At 46.2% G+C, this 17,919-nt stretch overlaps 1 protein-coding gene across 7 annotated transcripts in view; it reads left to right on the top strand.

The window, feature by feature from the left end:
• The first annotated feature begins 120 nt into the window (after positions 1 to 120).
• Positions 121 to 17,919, top strand: part of LOC116442712 (cystine/glutamate transporter-like) — a 27,790-nt gene continuing 9,991 nt past the window's right edge. Inside the window, exons 1-13 of one of the 7 annotated variants that reach the window (XM_032106042.1) lie at positions 130 to 348; positions 1,050 to 1,154; positions 3,085 to 3,351; positions 5,385 to 5,511; positions 6,266 to 6,381; positions 7,051 to 7,176; positions 10,754 to 10,853; positions 10,942 to 10,986; positions 11,185 to 11,308; positions 11,621 to 11,724; positions 13,574 to 13,670; positions 14,479 to 14,628; positions 16,927 to 17,101. In XM_032106042.1, the coding sequence (XP_031961933.1) occupies positions 3,159 to 3,351; positions 5,385 to 5,511; positions 6,266 to 6,381; positions 7,051 to 7,176; positions 10,754 to 10,853; positions 10,942 to 10,986; positions 11,185 to 11,308; positions 11,621 to 11,724; positions 13,574 to 13,670; positions 14,479 to 14,628; positions 16,927 to 17,101 (1,357 nt within the window). In that variant the 5' untranslated portion in view covers positions 130 to 348; positions 1,050 to 1,154; positions 3,085 to 3,158. Of the gene's footprint in view, positions 349 to 652; positions 730 to 1,049; positions 3,352 to 5,384; positions 5,512 to 6,265; positions 6,382 to 7,050; positions 7,177 to 10,753; positions 10,854 to 10,941; positions 10,987 to 11,184; positions 11,309 to 11,620; positions 11,725 to 13,573; positions 13,671 to 14,478; positions 14,629 to 16,926; positions 17,102 to 17,720; positions 17,917 to 17,919 lie in introns of those variants that run through there. The other 6 variants (XM_032106041.1, XM_032106044.1, XM_032106043.1 and 3 more) reach the window with 6 other exon arrangements.

Here is a 17,919-nt window from a genome sequence, read left to right as displayed (position 1 = left end):
AGCTGGGGTGTTTTTTGGGGGGGTAGGTCATTGAAGTGGGACTCTGGAGGTACAGTCTGTTTTCCCAGGGATGCCACCCACTTCCTGCATGGTAGGAGGAGGAAAGTCACTCGTTGTTCTAGGTCTCAGCTCCCCAGCTGAGAATGATGCTGTCTCCCTCCTCTCCTTTTCCAGCTTGCTTGTTTATCTCACTAACTTTTCATCAGAGTAACATCCACTCTGCCTCTGTGCTGAGCACAGTGGGTCCTGCTCTTGGCTGGGGCTTCTAGACAACACTACGAATAACAGACATGATTCTCTCTCTGTGCCTGTCTTCTCCCTCTCTGCCCATGCTCCAGTGCTTGTGAGGTAAGATTAACAGCTAAAAAACCCCAAATCAACAATAAAGCCAGTGTAAATGAAGAATGAGGGAGGAAAGATCCAGTATGTGTGATAAGTTGTGAAATAGGTTTGAGTAATGTTTTTCTCCAGCCCTGCTGACTGATGATCTATCTCATGTAAAGGTACTGCATTTTGGGACAAGAAGGATTTCAGCCTATCGTTTAAGTCAAAGGGGCGAACAAAAAGCAGCTTTGCCTGTTTCCTTTGTGCTAAGCACATTGTGAATATTCTTAAGCATTGCCACAAGGATTAACATCCCTGAATTTTAATGTGCCTGGTGCTGGAATGTAGCTGCTGGAAAGCAGAGCAGGCAGGAATGGTCTCTCTGGGCTCTGTAGGCTCTGCTAGGTGACTCTTTGAAGTTCTATTCAATAGCTTTCTATTACTCTTTACGCTTTTTTTCCTTTTCCGCCTTTTTCCCCTCCTCCTTCAACCACTTCTGGAACAAGTACTGATAGATTTAATGTTTCTAAAATTTACTGGACTGGACTCTTTTATCTCCACATACTTTTGCATGGCAGTAGTATTAAAATTAGGAAAAAAAAAAAAAGCATGGGGACAGAAGTACGGAGTTTGGTGTTTACTTTGGATCATTAACCTGGCCTGTAAATTTGATTTGATCTCTCCTTTTTTTTTGTTCCTCCCCTGCTCTCTCTGTGTAATTTCAGACTCTGCAAAGAGACGCTGTCTTCTGCTGCTTCGGGATCCCAGCAAGAAATGGGAGTCTGATGGATTGTAAATGTACCTGCTTTGTTTAAAACGCAGCCAAACAGATAAGTGCACTTTCAATTATCTCCAAACAGTGCTTTAGACATAGCTGTGCACAGCATCTCGGTTCAGTTTGGTGAGGCTCTGTGCTTCACGCCTGCAAATGAATGCTGTGTGGGTCTCATTTCAGCTGAGAAATACCAGACGATATTGGTATTTCACATTAAGGTAATTAATTGGTGTCTGAGGGAACTGCAGCTGAGGGGTTGGGAGGCTCCCAGGGGTCTTTCCCTGCTCTTCCATAGCTGCTGTCTCCCGCAGCCCTGTGAGGTTTTGGGACTCTGAGGAGCAGCTCTGTGGGACCAGACGAGGCTGACGTGACCCATCTGAGCCGTAAAGAGTCCTCCGGGACTCATTAGAGGTTTAATAACTAGACTTGGCTGGTTTGATTGAGAAGATGATTGTGCAGGCTTGGCACAATCTCAGAGAAACCAGCTCGTGCTGCTGGCAGGAGAAAGGGCTTTCTGCATGTGCTTGTCGTATGTGTGCAGAGAAAGTGATAACCCTGCTTCCTCCTGCCGGCTTCCAGGTGGGAAAAGAGCTGGGGGTGGGGGAGAAAAGACCTTGGTTACACTGAGTTTGCACAGGGCATGTGCAAAGAAGTATTGTGGGTGAGTTGTAACAAGAATGGTCCCCTCAAAGTTAGGGAATCTAACTCTACCATCTCTCTACCAAGAAAGCAATTTCTGGCTGCTTAGGTCTGCTTCTAGAGGTGACCACTGTCTCGTTGTGGACACACCACTGCAATTACTAAATTATTCAAGAAACCCATAAAATAGGGTCTCATGTAAAGCACAGCTTTGCAATAATATACAGCCATGGGGCTGGAGCAAATATTCACCATAATGCAATTTACTGTGTTAGAATAATGAAAAAAGCATTGAAGCTGGGTGTGTGAGCATTGTTGGGGATGTGTGGCAGGAGGCCGGACAAGAGCCAAATTATCTACTCCAGACTTGTCTTGCCTGCTCTGCCAGGGATAATTACCAGTGTAAAACATCTACCTGGCTATTAGGAAAACTAGAGACCTGTTTGCTGCAGCAAATTAGGCTGCAGTAACTGACCTGAATTCGTGTTACCTTCCTAAACAAAAGGTGAGTTTCTTGGTGAAGTTGCCAATTTAGGAGTGATAGAGATGGGAGAGAAAAGGAGGGGAAGGGAGAGGCTGCTGCACTTTGCGAGAACTGAATCTGGATCAACTCATGATCCCTGAAGTGTCTGAAGTTCCTTCTTTTCTAGGAAAAACTTCACTGCTGCTATTACCAAGAATTTTTTAATATTAATAGAAGAAATGACATGTCTGTTAGTAATGACTAAGTTCTGTCTTACAATTGTAAACAGTATTTATTCCTGACCCTTCAATACTTTGAAAGCAAAAAGGCTTGACGCTGTATTAAGAAACACTGATAAAATGGAGCTCTAGGGGGACAATCAGGGCTAGTTCATTCAGCAAGGATGGATAGGAAGTTCAAAAAGCTTAAATCATCTCTGTGTACCAACTAATGCAGCTTAATGTTTTTCTAACCTCAGAGGTTGTCAAGGTCTTGACTGTTAGGTTGGCAACTTTAAATCTGTTTTTTGCCAGTGAGCTGAAATCAATGTACCCCCGTATTAGGTCGCATTAAATTAACCCTAAGCTGGCCAGTTCCAGTCTGGGCACTCTGATATTGATCAAAGTCAAATCTGGAAATCATCCTGAAGTGTGGCTGGCATGCAACATGTGGTGCCTGGAAGAAGAAGCAGCAGAAAACACTTAGAGTGTCTCTTGGGAGCTGTACTGATGAGAGAGATGATACCAAGGGTGTTCTATGCACCTGTGGTTTGGCTGGTGCTTCCTGAAGCTGAGGAGAACAGATTCAACAGCTCTTAACAGGTTACTGAAAAAAAAATTTGTCCAGAAAAGAAGGTCCTCGAAACCCTAACTCCTTGTCTTACAGGTGAACCTTGAGGAAACTTGGGAGACTGTAGCTCCTGAATGCATGACCTTCCCCTGTGATTAGACAAAAGCCATGGGGAAAGACAAGAAAGAAGAGGCCATCTTCCTGAGGAAAAAGATAACCTTGCTGCGGGCTTTCTCGCTGCTCATTGGCAGCATGGTTGGCAGTGGCATCTTTATTTCCCCCAAAGGAGTACTGAAAAACTCTGGCAGCGTGGGCTTCTCCCTGGTCGTCTGGTTCTCCTGTGGGCTCCTCTCCATGTTTGGTGAGTGGTGGGCTTTGGCAGCCTTTGCTTAAGCACCTGGGAAGTGAGGGGAGCCTGCACATTTTTATGTTTAGAAAGTTGGGAGATGAATAAACCCAAAATTCCTGGTTCCTACTGCAACAAAGGTTTAAGAAGTCAGGGAGTGACAGTGACTGTGAACGGAGGCAGCATGGTCTCCGCCAGGAAAGCTGGGAGAGAATGTGGGGATTCCTTCTGTAAGGTGGAAAGGAGATGTAGGCACCTAAAAGGGAATCTGAGGGCTGTGCTGTGCTTTTCACAGACACTGTGAAGGGGGCAGGAAGGGACAGTCCCAATATGCCATATGGGATCCCCTTTCTGTCGGGGAGAATAGCGAAGCACTGAACTGGAATGCCTGCAGAGCTGCAGGGTATGCACCAGCCTGGGGTGGGTGTCTGGGCGTCTGTCAGAAATGGTGTGGGTATGTCTGATGCTGCCTGGGAGCAGGAGATGGAGCAGATCAGCCCCACTTTCTGTGTGTTACTGTTGGATTGATTTCTGTCATTTAATACCAGTCTTTTCTCACGAAGGTTGTCTTTTGGATGGCAGTTTCATTCTGTTTCTTTTGAAATAACATAGCTCTTAAAAGTTACAGTGGATAAAACACATGGCTTTTATTTTCTTTCATTAACTGTATAACATCACCACCTCAGAAACTCTCTAAAGGTACTATTAGGACAACTGCAAGTTCTTCCAGCCCAGAAGAGAAATCTGATGCTTATTACAGTGTGTGACTTTAACATTCTTCTTCTGTTGTAACTTACTTAAGAAAAAAACAACAAGGAGAAATACTACATGTGAAAAAAACCACTCTGACACTGTGACATGTACATGCAAGTTTAGAAATTGAGACATTCAGTTGTTAATAGGGCAACAAGTTGTTCTTTCTCTTAGTATATTTGTACCAATATTTCACATTGCAACCTCTGTGAGGTCGTTTGGTGAATTATACACTTCTGCTTAAAGGAAAGCTTACAATATAACGGGAGCATGGTGTTTCTTTTAACCAAGAAGAGCAGTAAATGATAGTGTGTGTGCTAATCACATAGCCAAGCTCTGCACTTGCAAAGGTTTCTCCCTCTGCAGCATCCTTTGATACACTCTGCTGGAAGGGCCTTGGGAGCCTCTTTATCAAGTTATTGCATTTTGTAGCTGGATTTGTTGGTTTGTTCTTCCCTTTTATCAGCTTGACGACCTCCCCATATAATTTCTCTGACACTTCTTTGCAGTATTTTAAAAGGCCTGCTTTCTTTTATGCTTTTTTTTTTCTTTCAACTGAAGCATATATACAAGTCCATTGCATGAGTTCAGCAACACACTTACATGCATGCTTGAGGCATGCATGTCTCAAGGGACCCACTGGAATAAATGAAATGGGCTGTCTGCCTATATTTGATGCTTTGAACAGGAATTCTGCACAAATTTTCCAGCAGGGAGGCAGGAAACATTGAGGTTGTCACCATCCTGCACAACCTGAATGTGGCATGATTGCTATGGGACTTGGAGGCATGGCCATGTCACAACTGGATTCAAAGGAGGGAAGGGATTTATGTGAAGATGCAAGATAAGAACACGAGAATGTGGCCTGGGATTAAAAACATGATTGGGATGACCAGTTCAGCCATGGCTTGTGGCTGAGCTGCTGTAGCTGCTTTGTAAGCACCCTTTCACCAGTCTAACTGTGAGGAGAAGCAAGAATCCAGGGTATTTTTCAAAGGAAACTTCTTGCTGCTCTGTGCAGCATTTCTATGACACACCCTTCTGCGGAGCTTCCACGGAAATGTTGTAACATTAACCACAAAATAGACAATTTCTTTCCACCTGACAGGTAAGCCAATTACTTCAAAACACGGCAGTACACAAAAATAGGGAAAAGTAGTTCTGTTAAATCTCTTTCTCTTCCTCTCATTCGCTCCTTATCTTAAATGGATTTGTTCAATCTCTGAAAAATCACACAGAAAAGAGAAAAGCCATGGGATTATTTGCTTGGTACATTTCTACCTGAACTTTTCCAGGTGCCTTGTGCTATGCAGAGCTTGGAACAAGAATCACCAAGTCTGGAGGACATTATATCTACATTTTGGAGACACTAGGGCCTCTGCCAAGCTTCTTATTCCTGTGGGCAGAGTTTTTTGCTATCAGGTAAGAGATTTGGTTTGCTTGTCTCTTCCTGGATGCAGTGATAATTTAAAATACCTAAAGTTATGGTGCCAGATAACAGTCCAGGCAGTTCATAAAGGAAAGAGTAGAAACAAGTTGAATGATTTTAAAAGATTTTTCAGTGATAAAAGGAAGAAGATGCAAAGTAGAAATAGTTACAAATGTTAAATGTGTTCTGTACTTGAAGAATAGCTCTCTTCTGCCCTGGCAGATGGTATCCCCCAAGAGCTGTGGTGTATTTCAGAGACTGACAATAGATGCCAGATTTATTTCAGGTCTTCTGTTTTCAGTGTGAAACTTCTTTGATTTTTCCAGATTCGGAAAGTGGAGACAACTTTCTGACTTAGTCCCAAGTTAAATAATTTATAAAATTGTGAGCTACTTCTTTTTTTAACATTAAAAAGGAAGTCCTCACCTCTCAATAACCTGTATCCTTCATGTAAACTGAGATGAAGCAGGACATATGAACCACGCTGCTTTGCTCAGTATGATTAATCTCAACTTTTCCTTTCAAGTTGGAAATTAATCATTTTGCAGCATGTGGTTTTTAACCCATTTCCTGAGAAAAACCTATGAGAAAAACTCAATGGGAATTCACCATCTGCATGGGTAAGAGGATTAAGCCAGGTGGGGAAACTTGCTCCCCTTCCCAAGTTTAGTGCAGTTTTAACTCATGCCATTTTTCAGCCATCCTCAGAGCAGTTTGTGCTTGGTTCCCCCCACACTCCCCATCCAGGCCTGCCAACAGTGCTGTGGTTTCCTTGGCATTTGGACGCTACATGCTGGAGCCATTTTTTGCCCCCTGTGCTGCCCCTGTGCCTGCGGTGAAGCTCGTGTCTCTCCTGGGCTACTGTAAGTACTAACACTTATGGGATTGTCCATCCTGGCCTCTCTGCCCTGGACTAGGAGCACTTATGGGCTTTCCTGGCACAACCGTGAGATAGGAGTCCTGTCTTACCTCCTTGGCCACCCAAAATATTCTGATTCAAGGTGATGGTGTTGGGCCACTGTATTTTCCAGGAAGGGGAATGGGCCTCCCTCTTGACCAGCTGGAGCCCTAGGTAGGGGGATTTTGCCAAGTGTGGGAGCAGAAACTCTCCATGTGTAATTGCGCAAAAGCCACATGGGTTGTGGGCGTAAGGCTCAAGGTTTTGGACTCCTCCCCTGATGCATCCAGCCCATGAAGCTGTCCTGCCTGCTCCAGACTGGTGTGGACTGGCACAGGGAATCTGCAAAGTGGGCTGCTGAGATGTTCCACACTCTTCCCCCAGGCAGGTGTGGATCACCCAGCAGGAACCAGGTTCCTGCTGCCTTTTAGGAACATAACTCAGCTCCCTCTTTAAACACTGTATGCTGGACCACACCTGTAATGTTTTCTGACATCTCTCACCCCAGGCATCCTCTCTAAGGCATAAAGATGCGGCCTTCCCCCAGCATCCCCAGGGCAGGGAGAGCTGCTGTATTTTTTCCTGTGTGTGTCGAGCACAGGCTGCAGCTGTAGCAGTGTGGTCTTCTCTCCAGACACGGTCCTCACCCTCAATTCCTGGAGTGTCACCTGGAGCGCACGGCTGCAGACGGCTCTCTCTGTTGTCAAACTCCTGGCTCTTGCACTCATCATCGTGCCAGGGATGATGCTGCTGGCCCAGGGTAGGTGTTGCTGCATGGCTGAAGGAAGGTGCTCGCTGGTCCCCTCGTCATGGCTTTTATCGGTCCCAAGTGACAAGTGCAGTGCTCACTTAGCTGCCAGGAGCTTTCTCTGTCCATGTGCTGGATGTTGTAGCGGGTTGGGTTTGTAACCGGGCGGAAACACCAATTTAGTGTAGTCGTTTGGTCCAAAATACTCATTACTGTTTACCTTCTGTGAGATAAGAATTAGGAGAAACGCAAAGCAGGCACCAACTTTGAAAGAATATAAAGAAGTTTATTAACAGACTTAAAAGAAGAAAAGAAAAATCATACCACACTTTCAGAACTCTTCTCCTCTCCCCACCTTCTTCCCTTCTCCCACTGACAACGTAAAAAGACAACTCTTAAGATGTTCAGTCTGTTTACCACTTCCACAGTAACCTTGTTCATTTAGGAAGAGGAGTCTCTCTGCTCGCATGTGAGTCCCTTCCCCCAGCTTGCAGCTTTTCCCACAACTGCTTTCGAGGGTCCACTCTTGAAGGTTTTTGGGGTACAATTTTAAGGTTGAGCTGTTCAGAAACAAAAGTTCTCTTCATCCATCTCTGGGAGCATTTAATCTCTAAGAACAGAGGCTCTCCTCCTTCCCTGGGAGCAAAGGGTCATCCTCATCTTCATCTTTAGGACTATCTCTGGGATCATCTCTAGGAACTGAGGTTTTCTCCTTTCCCATTTGGAGCAAAAGTCCTCATCGTTTCCATCTCTCCCTGTCCAAACTTCTCATTAAATTACAGCTGCGTCAGCATCTGCCTATCTCGGCGCAGGTGCTTTTGTTAACAAGCACGAGTTGAACACTCCACCCTCTATATCTTCTTGAAATTACAACAGGTACTCGGATATATCATAGCTTTACAACAGAATTTCAGCTTTAAGCATCTCCTCTTTCTCTTCTCTCAGATTTTTAGCTCTTCACAGCACTAAAAGGGTTAATCTCACCTAGGCCTTGTGGCTGGAATGTGGCTTATCGAAGTGGAGAGGGGGGGGAGCCCAGCTGCTCCGGCTGCCCACAGCCCTGCTGTGGGGGGGATTCTGTGAGTGGCACAGGTCCATCGGCTCCAGGATGGCCGTGGCCCAGCCTGGCCCGAGCAGGGCCTGGGCCGGGCCCGCTGACCCCGCACGGGGCCCGCAGCCACCTGTCCCAGCACTGGAAACAAGAGAGAGCCTCTGCCTCAGGGTTTCTATTCTTAAGTGTGTATCACAGAGGCAGTCACAACTTCAAGTGGCTCAAACAATTGTCCATATTCAAACTGGCCAGCTGATAGGTTCTGTCAGGTCATAGAGGAAGCTGTAAGAAGAGTATCACTTCTGAGACTTAGCTTGCTAACCTATGACAATGTGAATTAGCTGGGAGCTGAGACCGGTGTAGCTGGCACAAGCCGCATCATTGCACTGCGCTGATGCACCTGGCTGGGTGGTGCTTTCTCCAAAATTTAGTGGGTCTTAGTGCCAGAGGATGTGTGATCCTACCCGGGGTCATACAGGCGCCTTCCTCTGCAGATGGTCTTTCTTTGGAGTCAGGCTTGCCTGTTTCCAGTGTGGCTCAAAATCTTTCCAAAGCAGCACGTATTTGATAGACGTTTAGGATGTGACAGCATCCCCTGAGCCAGTCACACTGTGCAATGAGTTACCAGCCCTCAGTGGAGCCCTGGTAATGACATCTCTAACCTTTCTGTGGCTTAAGCTAATGTTTTTTACCTCCAGATTGAGATGGGTGGTAATTTAGTGAATTTACAATGATCTTGGTACAGGATTTCATGCCCACATGCAGAGTGGGAGAGGAAAACCCTACCAGTAGTATCTTCTGTGAACAATACGAGAGTATTGGCTTTAATCCAAGCCTTGGTTTATAGAAGAGCCCAAGGCATTCCCACTCAAGGGATGAAGCCTGCTCCCTCTTCATGCTATTACCTTCTTCTGCAGAGAGAACACCACAGGCAGTGGGCTCCATGTTCATGTTTCCTTCTGATGTCTGGAGCTGGCTCCTTTGAACATGCAAAGATCCCCTTGGGCTGGCAGTGCCTCTGAACTAAATGACTGCCCTGCAGCTAGGAATCCTGAGCCATTATTGTTAGGAATGCCTTCAAATGACAATCTGGAGCCCTGGCACCTGTCCCCTGGTGGGGAGGATAAGTGCAGGTGACATCTGGAGGGAGAATTCACCAAGAGACTCCAGTATGACAGGCTGTATTTAATGTGACTCATGGGGGACTGTAAATTGCTCATTAATGCGTTGCAGGCAATAAATCCTTTTCATGCACCATCACTTACCAGCCATCATTTCAGAACATAAAAAAAGTACCCCAACAGGCCCACTCCTATATTTTGGGTTAGTTTTCTTCAAACCTATTTTCAATTTGAATTTTTTTTGTGCTTAAAAATCAGTTTTGTGCTTTTGAATAATTTTGCCTAATTCCTCTGCCTTATGCTGCTTTTTTTGGTTGCACTTTTGTCCTTTCCTCTGCCATTACCTTCTCTTTGGCTCAGGCTTATTTTAGAGACTTGCTGGGCCAGCGTTTCAAACCCAAGTGCCCAAATCTCGTCACTGAACTTCTTGCAGAAGCACCTCCATAGAAGTGGCCTGACTTTGTATGCTCCATGCCATGTCACACCTTGCCTGGTGAAGCCCAACTAGGCAAGCTTCACACCTCTTACTCTTAAAGAGACTTTATTATAAAAAATTGAACATCGACGTGGAACTGAACCTTGGGTTACCTGGATTTGAAAATGTTGGGAATGCAGCTCCTTTTGACTGTGTTTGAATGGGAGGCCATTCAGCATTTGTCTCTTCCCCAAGTGTTTTTTTTTATTATTTAGAGAAAATCCTGACTCTGATTTTTTTTTTGGTATGTTTTGGTTTATTATTTCAAGTAGAGAACTGGAAGGAAAATTAGGGGACTTGGTAAATATCTGAGACACCTCTACTTCAAAAATTTTATTTGCTTTGCACTCACCTGTGGGTGAGTGGTGGTGGGTCAGACCAGCAGTTCCCTGCTCCTGTCCCCTCCTCCAGCCTGGTTCCCATGCTCTGGCCGGCACAGGGCTGGGGTCAGTGCTCCAGCAGCAGGAAACAGGAGGGAGCATAGTGAGAACTGAGTTAGCCGCCTCACTGGCTGCACCACATCAAAGGGGGAGTGCGTGTCCAGCTGCTGAGGGGGCTGGGGACAAAACATGGGGGTCAATCCAACAAATTAATTTTGGGCCTGAGGAAAGGAGAGGACAGCGTCAATCTTCTCATCTCCACGATCTCCTGTTCCCATAGCGAGGTCTGTTGGAAACAACTAGCTACTGTTGTTGCCCTTCCTGAAATGCCTTCCGTAGCCGGACAAGGTATAGTTGTTTTTTTTTATGTCGCTGTAGGAAAGTAAACATATCAGCAACAGCACTGAAATTAAAGCAATGAAATGAATTTGAATACCTGGCTCCAAGAAAATCACACTCTTCCCAGGTCTGGGCAAGCGATACAAGGGATGTTATCCTACAGGGAAGAAAGCCTGTCTCTGACATTTTCCTACTCTGTGTCCGTTGTTTATCTCCTCTGCAGGCCACACCGAACACTTCCAGGATGCTTTTGACCGACAGTCTCTGGTTCTGGATAAGCTCCCCCTGGCTTTCTATGCAGGCATGTTCGCATACTCAGGCTGGTAGGTGCGATGGGAGGGCACGTCACAGCAGCAGACAGGTGCCCTCAGCATGACTCAGACTCTCACCCCATCTCTTCCCATCGTGCAGGTTTCAGACCAGCTTTGTGCGTGAAGAGTTGGTCAAACCTGAACGGTAAGGCTGGGAGGAAGCTGCCCTGGGTTACCAGCCTCGGGGGTAGCACAGCTTTCCCAAGTGCAGTACGGGAGGAATATGTTTGTGGGTTCACCTGACTGCAATCAATTGTACTACCAGATAAAATCTGCAGTAATAGTGTGCATAATAAGGGATAGCAGCTTGTTCTTTGCGTATGTGTTTTCTCCTTTCTTGTAGAAATATCCCCCTGGCTGTCATCGTGTCTGTGATCACGGTAATTGTGGGGTACATGCTCACCAATGTCTCGTATTACACAGTCCTGGGAACACAAGATGTTCTGGCTTCTCCTGCTGTGGCTGTGGTGAGTTGTCATTGCTATTGTTATCTCCTCAGTGTGGCCAGCTTATGCTGTGGTCATGGCAAGTCTTTCAGAGATGATTTTCCTATAAAATGCTTTATTGCTTTGTAATTTTTCTTGATTACTGGGCAACAGTAACTTCATCTAGTTGTGCCTAAAAGATAATGAAAAATAACCTGCAGATGACAGTAGAAAAGGTGAGATTTATGACTTATATATCACTCCTTCAATGGAAGAAGTTTTCGGGTTTTTTTGACCCTGATGTCACCTAGAGATCACCACATGTTCCTCAAGTCATGTTTTTTCTTCCTCCAGAGTTTTGTGCAGCGAGCCTTCAAAAGCCTGATCTCCGTGGTCCCTGTCCTTGTCGCACTGTCCTGCTTTGGAACCATGAATGGAGGAATCTTCACATTTTCAAGGTCACATCCCTAAGGATCTATTATGCTTTTGGCTTACTGAATCAGAGGGAAGCACTGGCAACCTGTGCAACTACCCATCCACATGGTGGCATTTTAGCCACTCTTGTGGGAAAAATAAGGCTTTTGACTCCCAAGTTGTCAGCTACAGGATGGTCCCTTTTGGCTAAGTGTCTACTCTTTCTATTTCTGGCCAGGTCCAGACTTTGGTATCTAGGTCTGGTCACAAAGAAAGATTTTTATCTTCTCCCCTACCCTTCAGTTTAAATCCCCAGTTTAAATTGAAATGTCAATGTTTTTGGTGAACTAAAGGCTTTGTTGATGTTGGCAGCTGCTCAGTGAGACCGAGTCTTCTTTCACTGGGTTCACTCAGCTGTGCTGCTGCAGGGCATGGGGTCCCTCTGTTGTGAGGCTCTCTAGGCAAACTCTCCCTTGAGGACTTTCCTTTGAAGTCCGTGAAATGTCATTGGGGTGGGCTACCCCTAAAGTAATAGTCAAGGTTCAAGAAGTCTTGTTATAGCAATAAGAAAAGCTTTGTTCCATGGAAAAATTAACTTGCCAGCTTCAATGTCTGACACAGTCCCTGTCCTTATGGGAGCCTTGAAATTGGAGAGGAGGGCAGACCTTATGAAGAAGGATGTTGTGCTGGTCCTGTGGAGCTGAGCAAACTCTGTGGTGGGTTCTGCTTCACAGCTTTGATTGCAAAGGGAAAGATCAGTTGATCTGAAAGGAATGTTTCATAGCATGAAAGCTAATGAATTATCTGATCCACTACCCTGAAGTCCTGTATTAAATACAGGTGTGGATGATCCTTCCCATTAGCTGCTCTAGATAGTGGTTTTCTTTGAGGATGAGAAGTCTCTGCACAGCACAGAGGTTCTTTGCATCCCTTATCGACCTTCTCTTCCCCATCCTGGCATCATTAACATAATCACTGCAGAAAGCCCATATAAACACTGATGGGGCCTCCCTGGCTGCCTGCCAGCCACACCCCTGCAAAGCCACAGAGACAGCAATAAAACTGGTTGTACACTTGTGTCCCAGCTGCTTTGGGCCCTGCTCCAGCCCAGCTGATGCTCTGGCATGGTTTGTTTGTGGATATTAAATTTATAAAATTGGATGTGATTGTCTTCTCCTTAATTGCTCTTTCACGAGTCAAAGAAGGATGGGAGCAAGGAACTCTGCTCTCATTTTGTAGCTGTTCTTGTGTGTAGCTAGCCTCTTGGCAGTATGACAAACTGTATTTTCCAGCAGCTGACCAGAGGATTGGAAATCATCTGCCATTTGAGGAGATTGCACTTTGTATTTTCTATATATGTACACACAAGAATATAGGCTTCAAAACTCACAATCCCCTTCCATAAACTCACCAGCTTCTCTTATTAAGGACTGAAGTTTGTAATCCCTCCATTTCCTTTTCACTGGAAAGATTAATTACTTTTCTGATGGCAAGAGACCTTCTTACTCCTGTTTCCAGCCTGAGATCATTCATGGTCACTTTGGACATGCCCAAAGGTCTCTGCTAACAAGGCACCCAAGGAGACACTGCCAGTGGTTCTGATGGTGGGCTCTGCACTGCATTGAACTGGTCCTGGGAGAGCTTTGGGAACCCAGCCTTGGGGTTTTCTTCCAAATGCCCCCAAAGTGGAAGCTGTCCCTGCCCATGGCAGGGGGGATGGGTTCCAACCCAAGACATTTGATGATTCTATGAAGGTGCAGCTAAAGGCAGAACTGTGGACTTGTGCTGGGAAACGGAGAGGGTGCCCTGATACCTCAAGTCAGTCCAGTGACTGATCTCATTTCTAGTCTGGATGTAGGATGTTAATGCACAGGGCTGCCTGTCTTTTCCTAGGACTCTGTTTGTGGCTTCCAGGGAAGGACAGTGGCCTCCCCTCTTCTCCATGATCCACATTCGACGGCATACACCCCTTCCTGCTGTCATGTTAATGGTAAGGAGATCTGGCTGTGTGACGTGTTCTGTTCGTTTGCAGTCTTGTCTCTCTTGCAAAGACTGGTTAAACTGAGGAGTTTTAAAGGGTGTTGAGACATTAAATTACCCCCTGGAAAATAAAGAAGGCAGGATACAGGAAATGGCTGGAAAGCACTAAGTCCCCTTGAGCCAGCAGTGGTACCCAACTGTATAGCCTTGAAGTCCCTGCCTTATAACCTTAGACAGCTTTTTTAAAAGTACTGTCCCTACCATCTGCCACAGGTGTTGCTTGATATTGCCTTATGAAAACACCTCTGCCTGGCTTTTGCTATTTGGAAATTGAAAATTCCCAGGTGTGGTGGAAATGCAAGGAATGAGCATTTGTAGAGATAATCTGGTCTGATACTTTGGTTTGTTCAGGGGGGTTTTTTATGGCAGTGGTCCAGCTCCATCCTAACTGTGCTGCAGTGCCTGTTGCAGCTTGGCTGACCTACTAAAAACTTAGCAGATGTCGTTATAGATAGCCTGTGTACAAGCAGTGCAGGCTTTTGGATCATGCATGTTTTAATTGCCCTGTCTTGAACATGAAGCATCAAAGATGGTACTGATCTTGAAATGATCACTCCTTTCTGTAGCACTACAGAATAGCGCCTTTAGGTCTTTTGCCTTCAGTCTGTGACATTGTTTTGTAAAGTTCTCTGACCTCCAAAATGTTGGGGCTGTGAAGTAGTTGCAGGGGAGTTGGAGGAGGTGATCCGTATTACCCTTCCTAATCAGAGTACCATAGCAAGGCTTTAATGACTGTATTTCATGTTCACAATGCTCAGTTCCCTTTGGTCACTGCCATGGTGTGCATTGGAGACATCTACCATCTACTGAACTTCTTCAGCTTTTCCCGATGGCTCTTCATAGGATTAGCCACCCTTGGGCTCATCGTCCATCGCCACCGTCACCCAGAGCTGCACAGCCCCTTCAAGGTAAATGCACAGCACACACCTGGCAGCCAAGAATGTGCAGGCCTGTCATTCCTCTCTTTGATTTGCTAATTTACAGCATTACATGGCCATGGTAGCCCTTTAGGCTCCAAGGGGTCTCAATCCCTGATGCTTAGTAATGCATATGGGGAGCTCCTGAAATTGGTTGATGTGCCCAAACAGTCAGATGTGGTAAAACCTATAAAGCCAGTTCTACATGGAGTCACCAGACTGCTTGCTACAGGGGACAAAGTTTCAGGCTTGGAGCTGGCAGATGTACAGAAAGCAGTGCTCTCACTCATCTCTTGTGGGCTACAAGGAGGGACTCTTACCTGGATGTTATTTCAGTGGTAGGTAAGTCTCAGCTCTAGCTGTGAGAAGCAGGAGTGTATCAGGCTTGGGGAAAAGGAGCATGGGCAGAGGGGTCCAGGGAGAAAATCTGACTTGGGAGGAATCATCTGCTGGTATAGAAATACTGTCTATTGTAAAGCAGTGGGCCCCTTTTGTGGCCTTTCTCATGCTGCTGGGTGCTGGGATCTTCCTCATGTCAGCAGGGGATGCTGGAGCTGGTTGCTGGAGCAGCTTTCCTGCACTCAGGCACATTTCCCACTGCTGGATAATGTGCAGAAGGTATCAGGCTGGGGCAGTGCTTGAGGTGGGCGCAGTTTTTTCCTGACTCTGGTCACCCCTGCATGGTGCCTCCAGCCAGAAGCTCACGGGGAAGAGAGAGGACCTCCAGAGCTGCTGGCACCAGGCAGTGAGGAGCTCAGGGGTCAGAAACACTTCCTGCAGCCGCAGGGCTCCTCCATGAGCTGTGCGTGTCCTCCTGCAAAGTTTGGGGTAATTTTTCTTCTCAGTCTTTACATTTAGCAGAGGCCTTGAGGTTTCCCAGTTTGTTGGTTGGCTGTATTCGTGTACTCCTCCAGGACCAAACTGAATACATTTTTGCTTTTTCTTTCAAACCAAGCTTCTCAGGGGAGGTTTATTAGTGGGTGGCACTGCTGCTGCTTTCAGATGCTGAGATTTTGCCCGGTTGTTTTGTTTTTTTAACAGAGATTCAGACTTCTAGCGGGTCCTAAATGCTGATTGAGCGAGGGAGGGAAATACTGGCCTTTTGGTCAGTTGGGCTGATTTCCCTCCGCCTTTTCCCCAGTTTTTATCAGTTCTGTGCAAGAGGGAAGGGCTGCGGGCGGGTGGCGCGGGCACGTGCTGCGCTCTAGCGGCCGCACACGGGCCGTCCCCTGCCGCTGCCCGGTGGAGAACGGAGCGCGACATGCGTGTGACTCTGCTGGTGCTTAAAATCTCTACGGCATTTTGGGTTAAAAACGGTGAGAAAACACGGGAAGGAGGAGGGAGCAGTCTGCTCGCACACCTCTCAAGCAGATGTGCAGTGTGACTGTGTGCATGTAGGAATGGCTGGCAGGGGATGCTCCGGCTGGAAAGACAACAAGAGTACCTAAGTTTGATGGCTGGATGCCTGCCACACCTAGAGCAACTGATCTCTTCCAACTCGGCATGTTGAGCATCCAAAATACAATCTTTATTACTGGTAAAGATTGTCACCCTAGATGAGAGCAGCTCCTTCATTCCACCAGCCATGGCGAGAAGTTACTTGGCTGAGTTTGGATCCAGAGACAGAGGGATTGTTTCACAGTTTTATTATTTACTGCAGTATTCCTATTTGCTCTCCAAATAACCCAGATGAATTGGCTCACCCAATAGGTATGCCTGAAGTGCTGAGTGCTGCTTTGATTTTCACCATGGTGTCGCTGAATCTCATGTTCTTGGTGCAGGTACTACAGAGATAGAGTCTGGTTTGTCTTGGTTTAGTCACTATAAGTCTCAGGTGAGCTGGAGGAAGGGCAAAACAAGTAGTGAGTTTTATAAGCAAAGAACAGTTTGATTCAAAGTGTCACTACTTTCTTGGTTTCAGATTTTCCCTCAGCAGTTTTTAGGTGGCAAGTAGGGGTGTGTGTGTGTGTGCATGCACAGGAGCAGGACATTCACAGAGCAGTGGGGTGTAGGGTGGCTTCTCCCCCTGCTTGGCTTCCAGTTGCAAATGAAGTTTAAATTTTGGTGCACGTGAATATAGGAGGCATGCACCTCACAGGGCACACTGGGCTCTGAAGCTGATGCAGTTGTTTGCAGTCTGATTGTACAGAGACACTCTGCAGGACAGGATATGATTCTTCTCATCTTCTTTAGGTGGAGAAATGAATACAGTGTGTGTTGGCACATACAGAGACTGATTGGCTACAGCCACCAGTTTTCCCTGATAGTCTTCTGTGCTCTTTTCCCCAGGTTCCCCTGTTTGTTCCTGTCTCTTTTACCATCATCTGCCTCTTCACAGTGGCAATGTCTTTCTACTCAGACCCTGTGAGCATTAGCATTGGATGCACCATGGTTTTGAGTGGTTTTCCAGTCTACTACCTCATAATTCACAGGCAGATGTCAGACCGCTGCCGCAACCTGTTTTGTAAGTATGCACTTGACTTCCAGTATTGTGGACCTAAAGAGGCTCAGGGGTGGGGATGCTGGTTTGCTCCCAGGGCTCATCTCTAATGCAAATGGCTCCTCGACCAACAGACCTCATGAAACCTTAATCATGACCCCTGGCACTCCTCCAATGTCTTTCCCAATGCACAGCCTCCATGGCCAAATTTGTTTTAACAAAGACAAAGCTGAGGTCTACCAACAGGGGGAACAGAGACGGTTGCTTTTGCACCGCATCCCTGGATCCTACTGAACTTCATCATGTCTTTGGGATCGCTAGGTCTGGGTCAAATTTGTCTGACACGGAGCGACAAGACGAAAAGTTAGGATGGAGAGACAGGCAGACACTGTAACCTCACGCACAAACTTACTAGCTGAAAGGCTGGGGAGAGGACTGGTAGGAGAAGAGTGCTGCCAGAGGCCTGTCCTCTTGGCGAAGAGGCCAGGATAGTTTGGGCACAAATGTGGCCATGGAAATGAAGTACATCTCCACTCCATGCAGTGCCTAGTACAGATTTCCTTTGGATGTAGGCATGGTGGCACAATGCTTTTTCAGAAATGAGAGCCCGGGTTTGAATTTAATTTGTTATTTCTGTTACAAGTCTTGTTTTCCTTTGATCTGGTGTTGGATGGAGGTGCATCAGTAACCACTGAATAGAAGAAAACATACAGCAAGAAAGGAAACAGATACAGTGATCTGCCAACATAAAGTGCTCCAGCCATCAGTGCTGATGTTCTGATTTTCAGCCATATCTCAGGATTTCCTCTGGACTAAGCTTCCTTCCTTTTTTTCCACCCTTT

Source organism: Corvus moneduloides, chromosome 4, assembly GCF_009650955.1.
Source record: "Corvus moneduloides isolate bCorMon1 chromosome 4, bCorMon1.pri, whole genome shotgun sequence".
Taxonomy (NCBI): Eukaryota; Metazoa; Chordata; class Aves; order Passeriformes; family Corvidae; genus Corvus; species Corvus moneduloides.
Note: the sequence above shows the minus strand (reverse complement) of the source record. Positions and strands in the feature narration are given on the sequence as shown.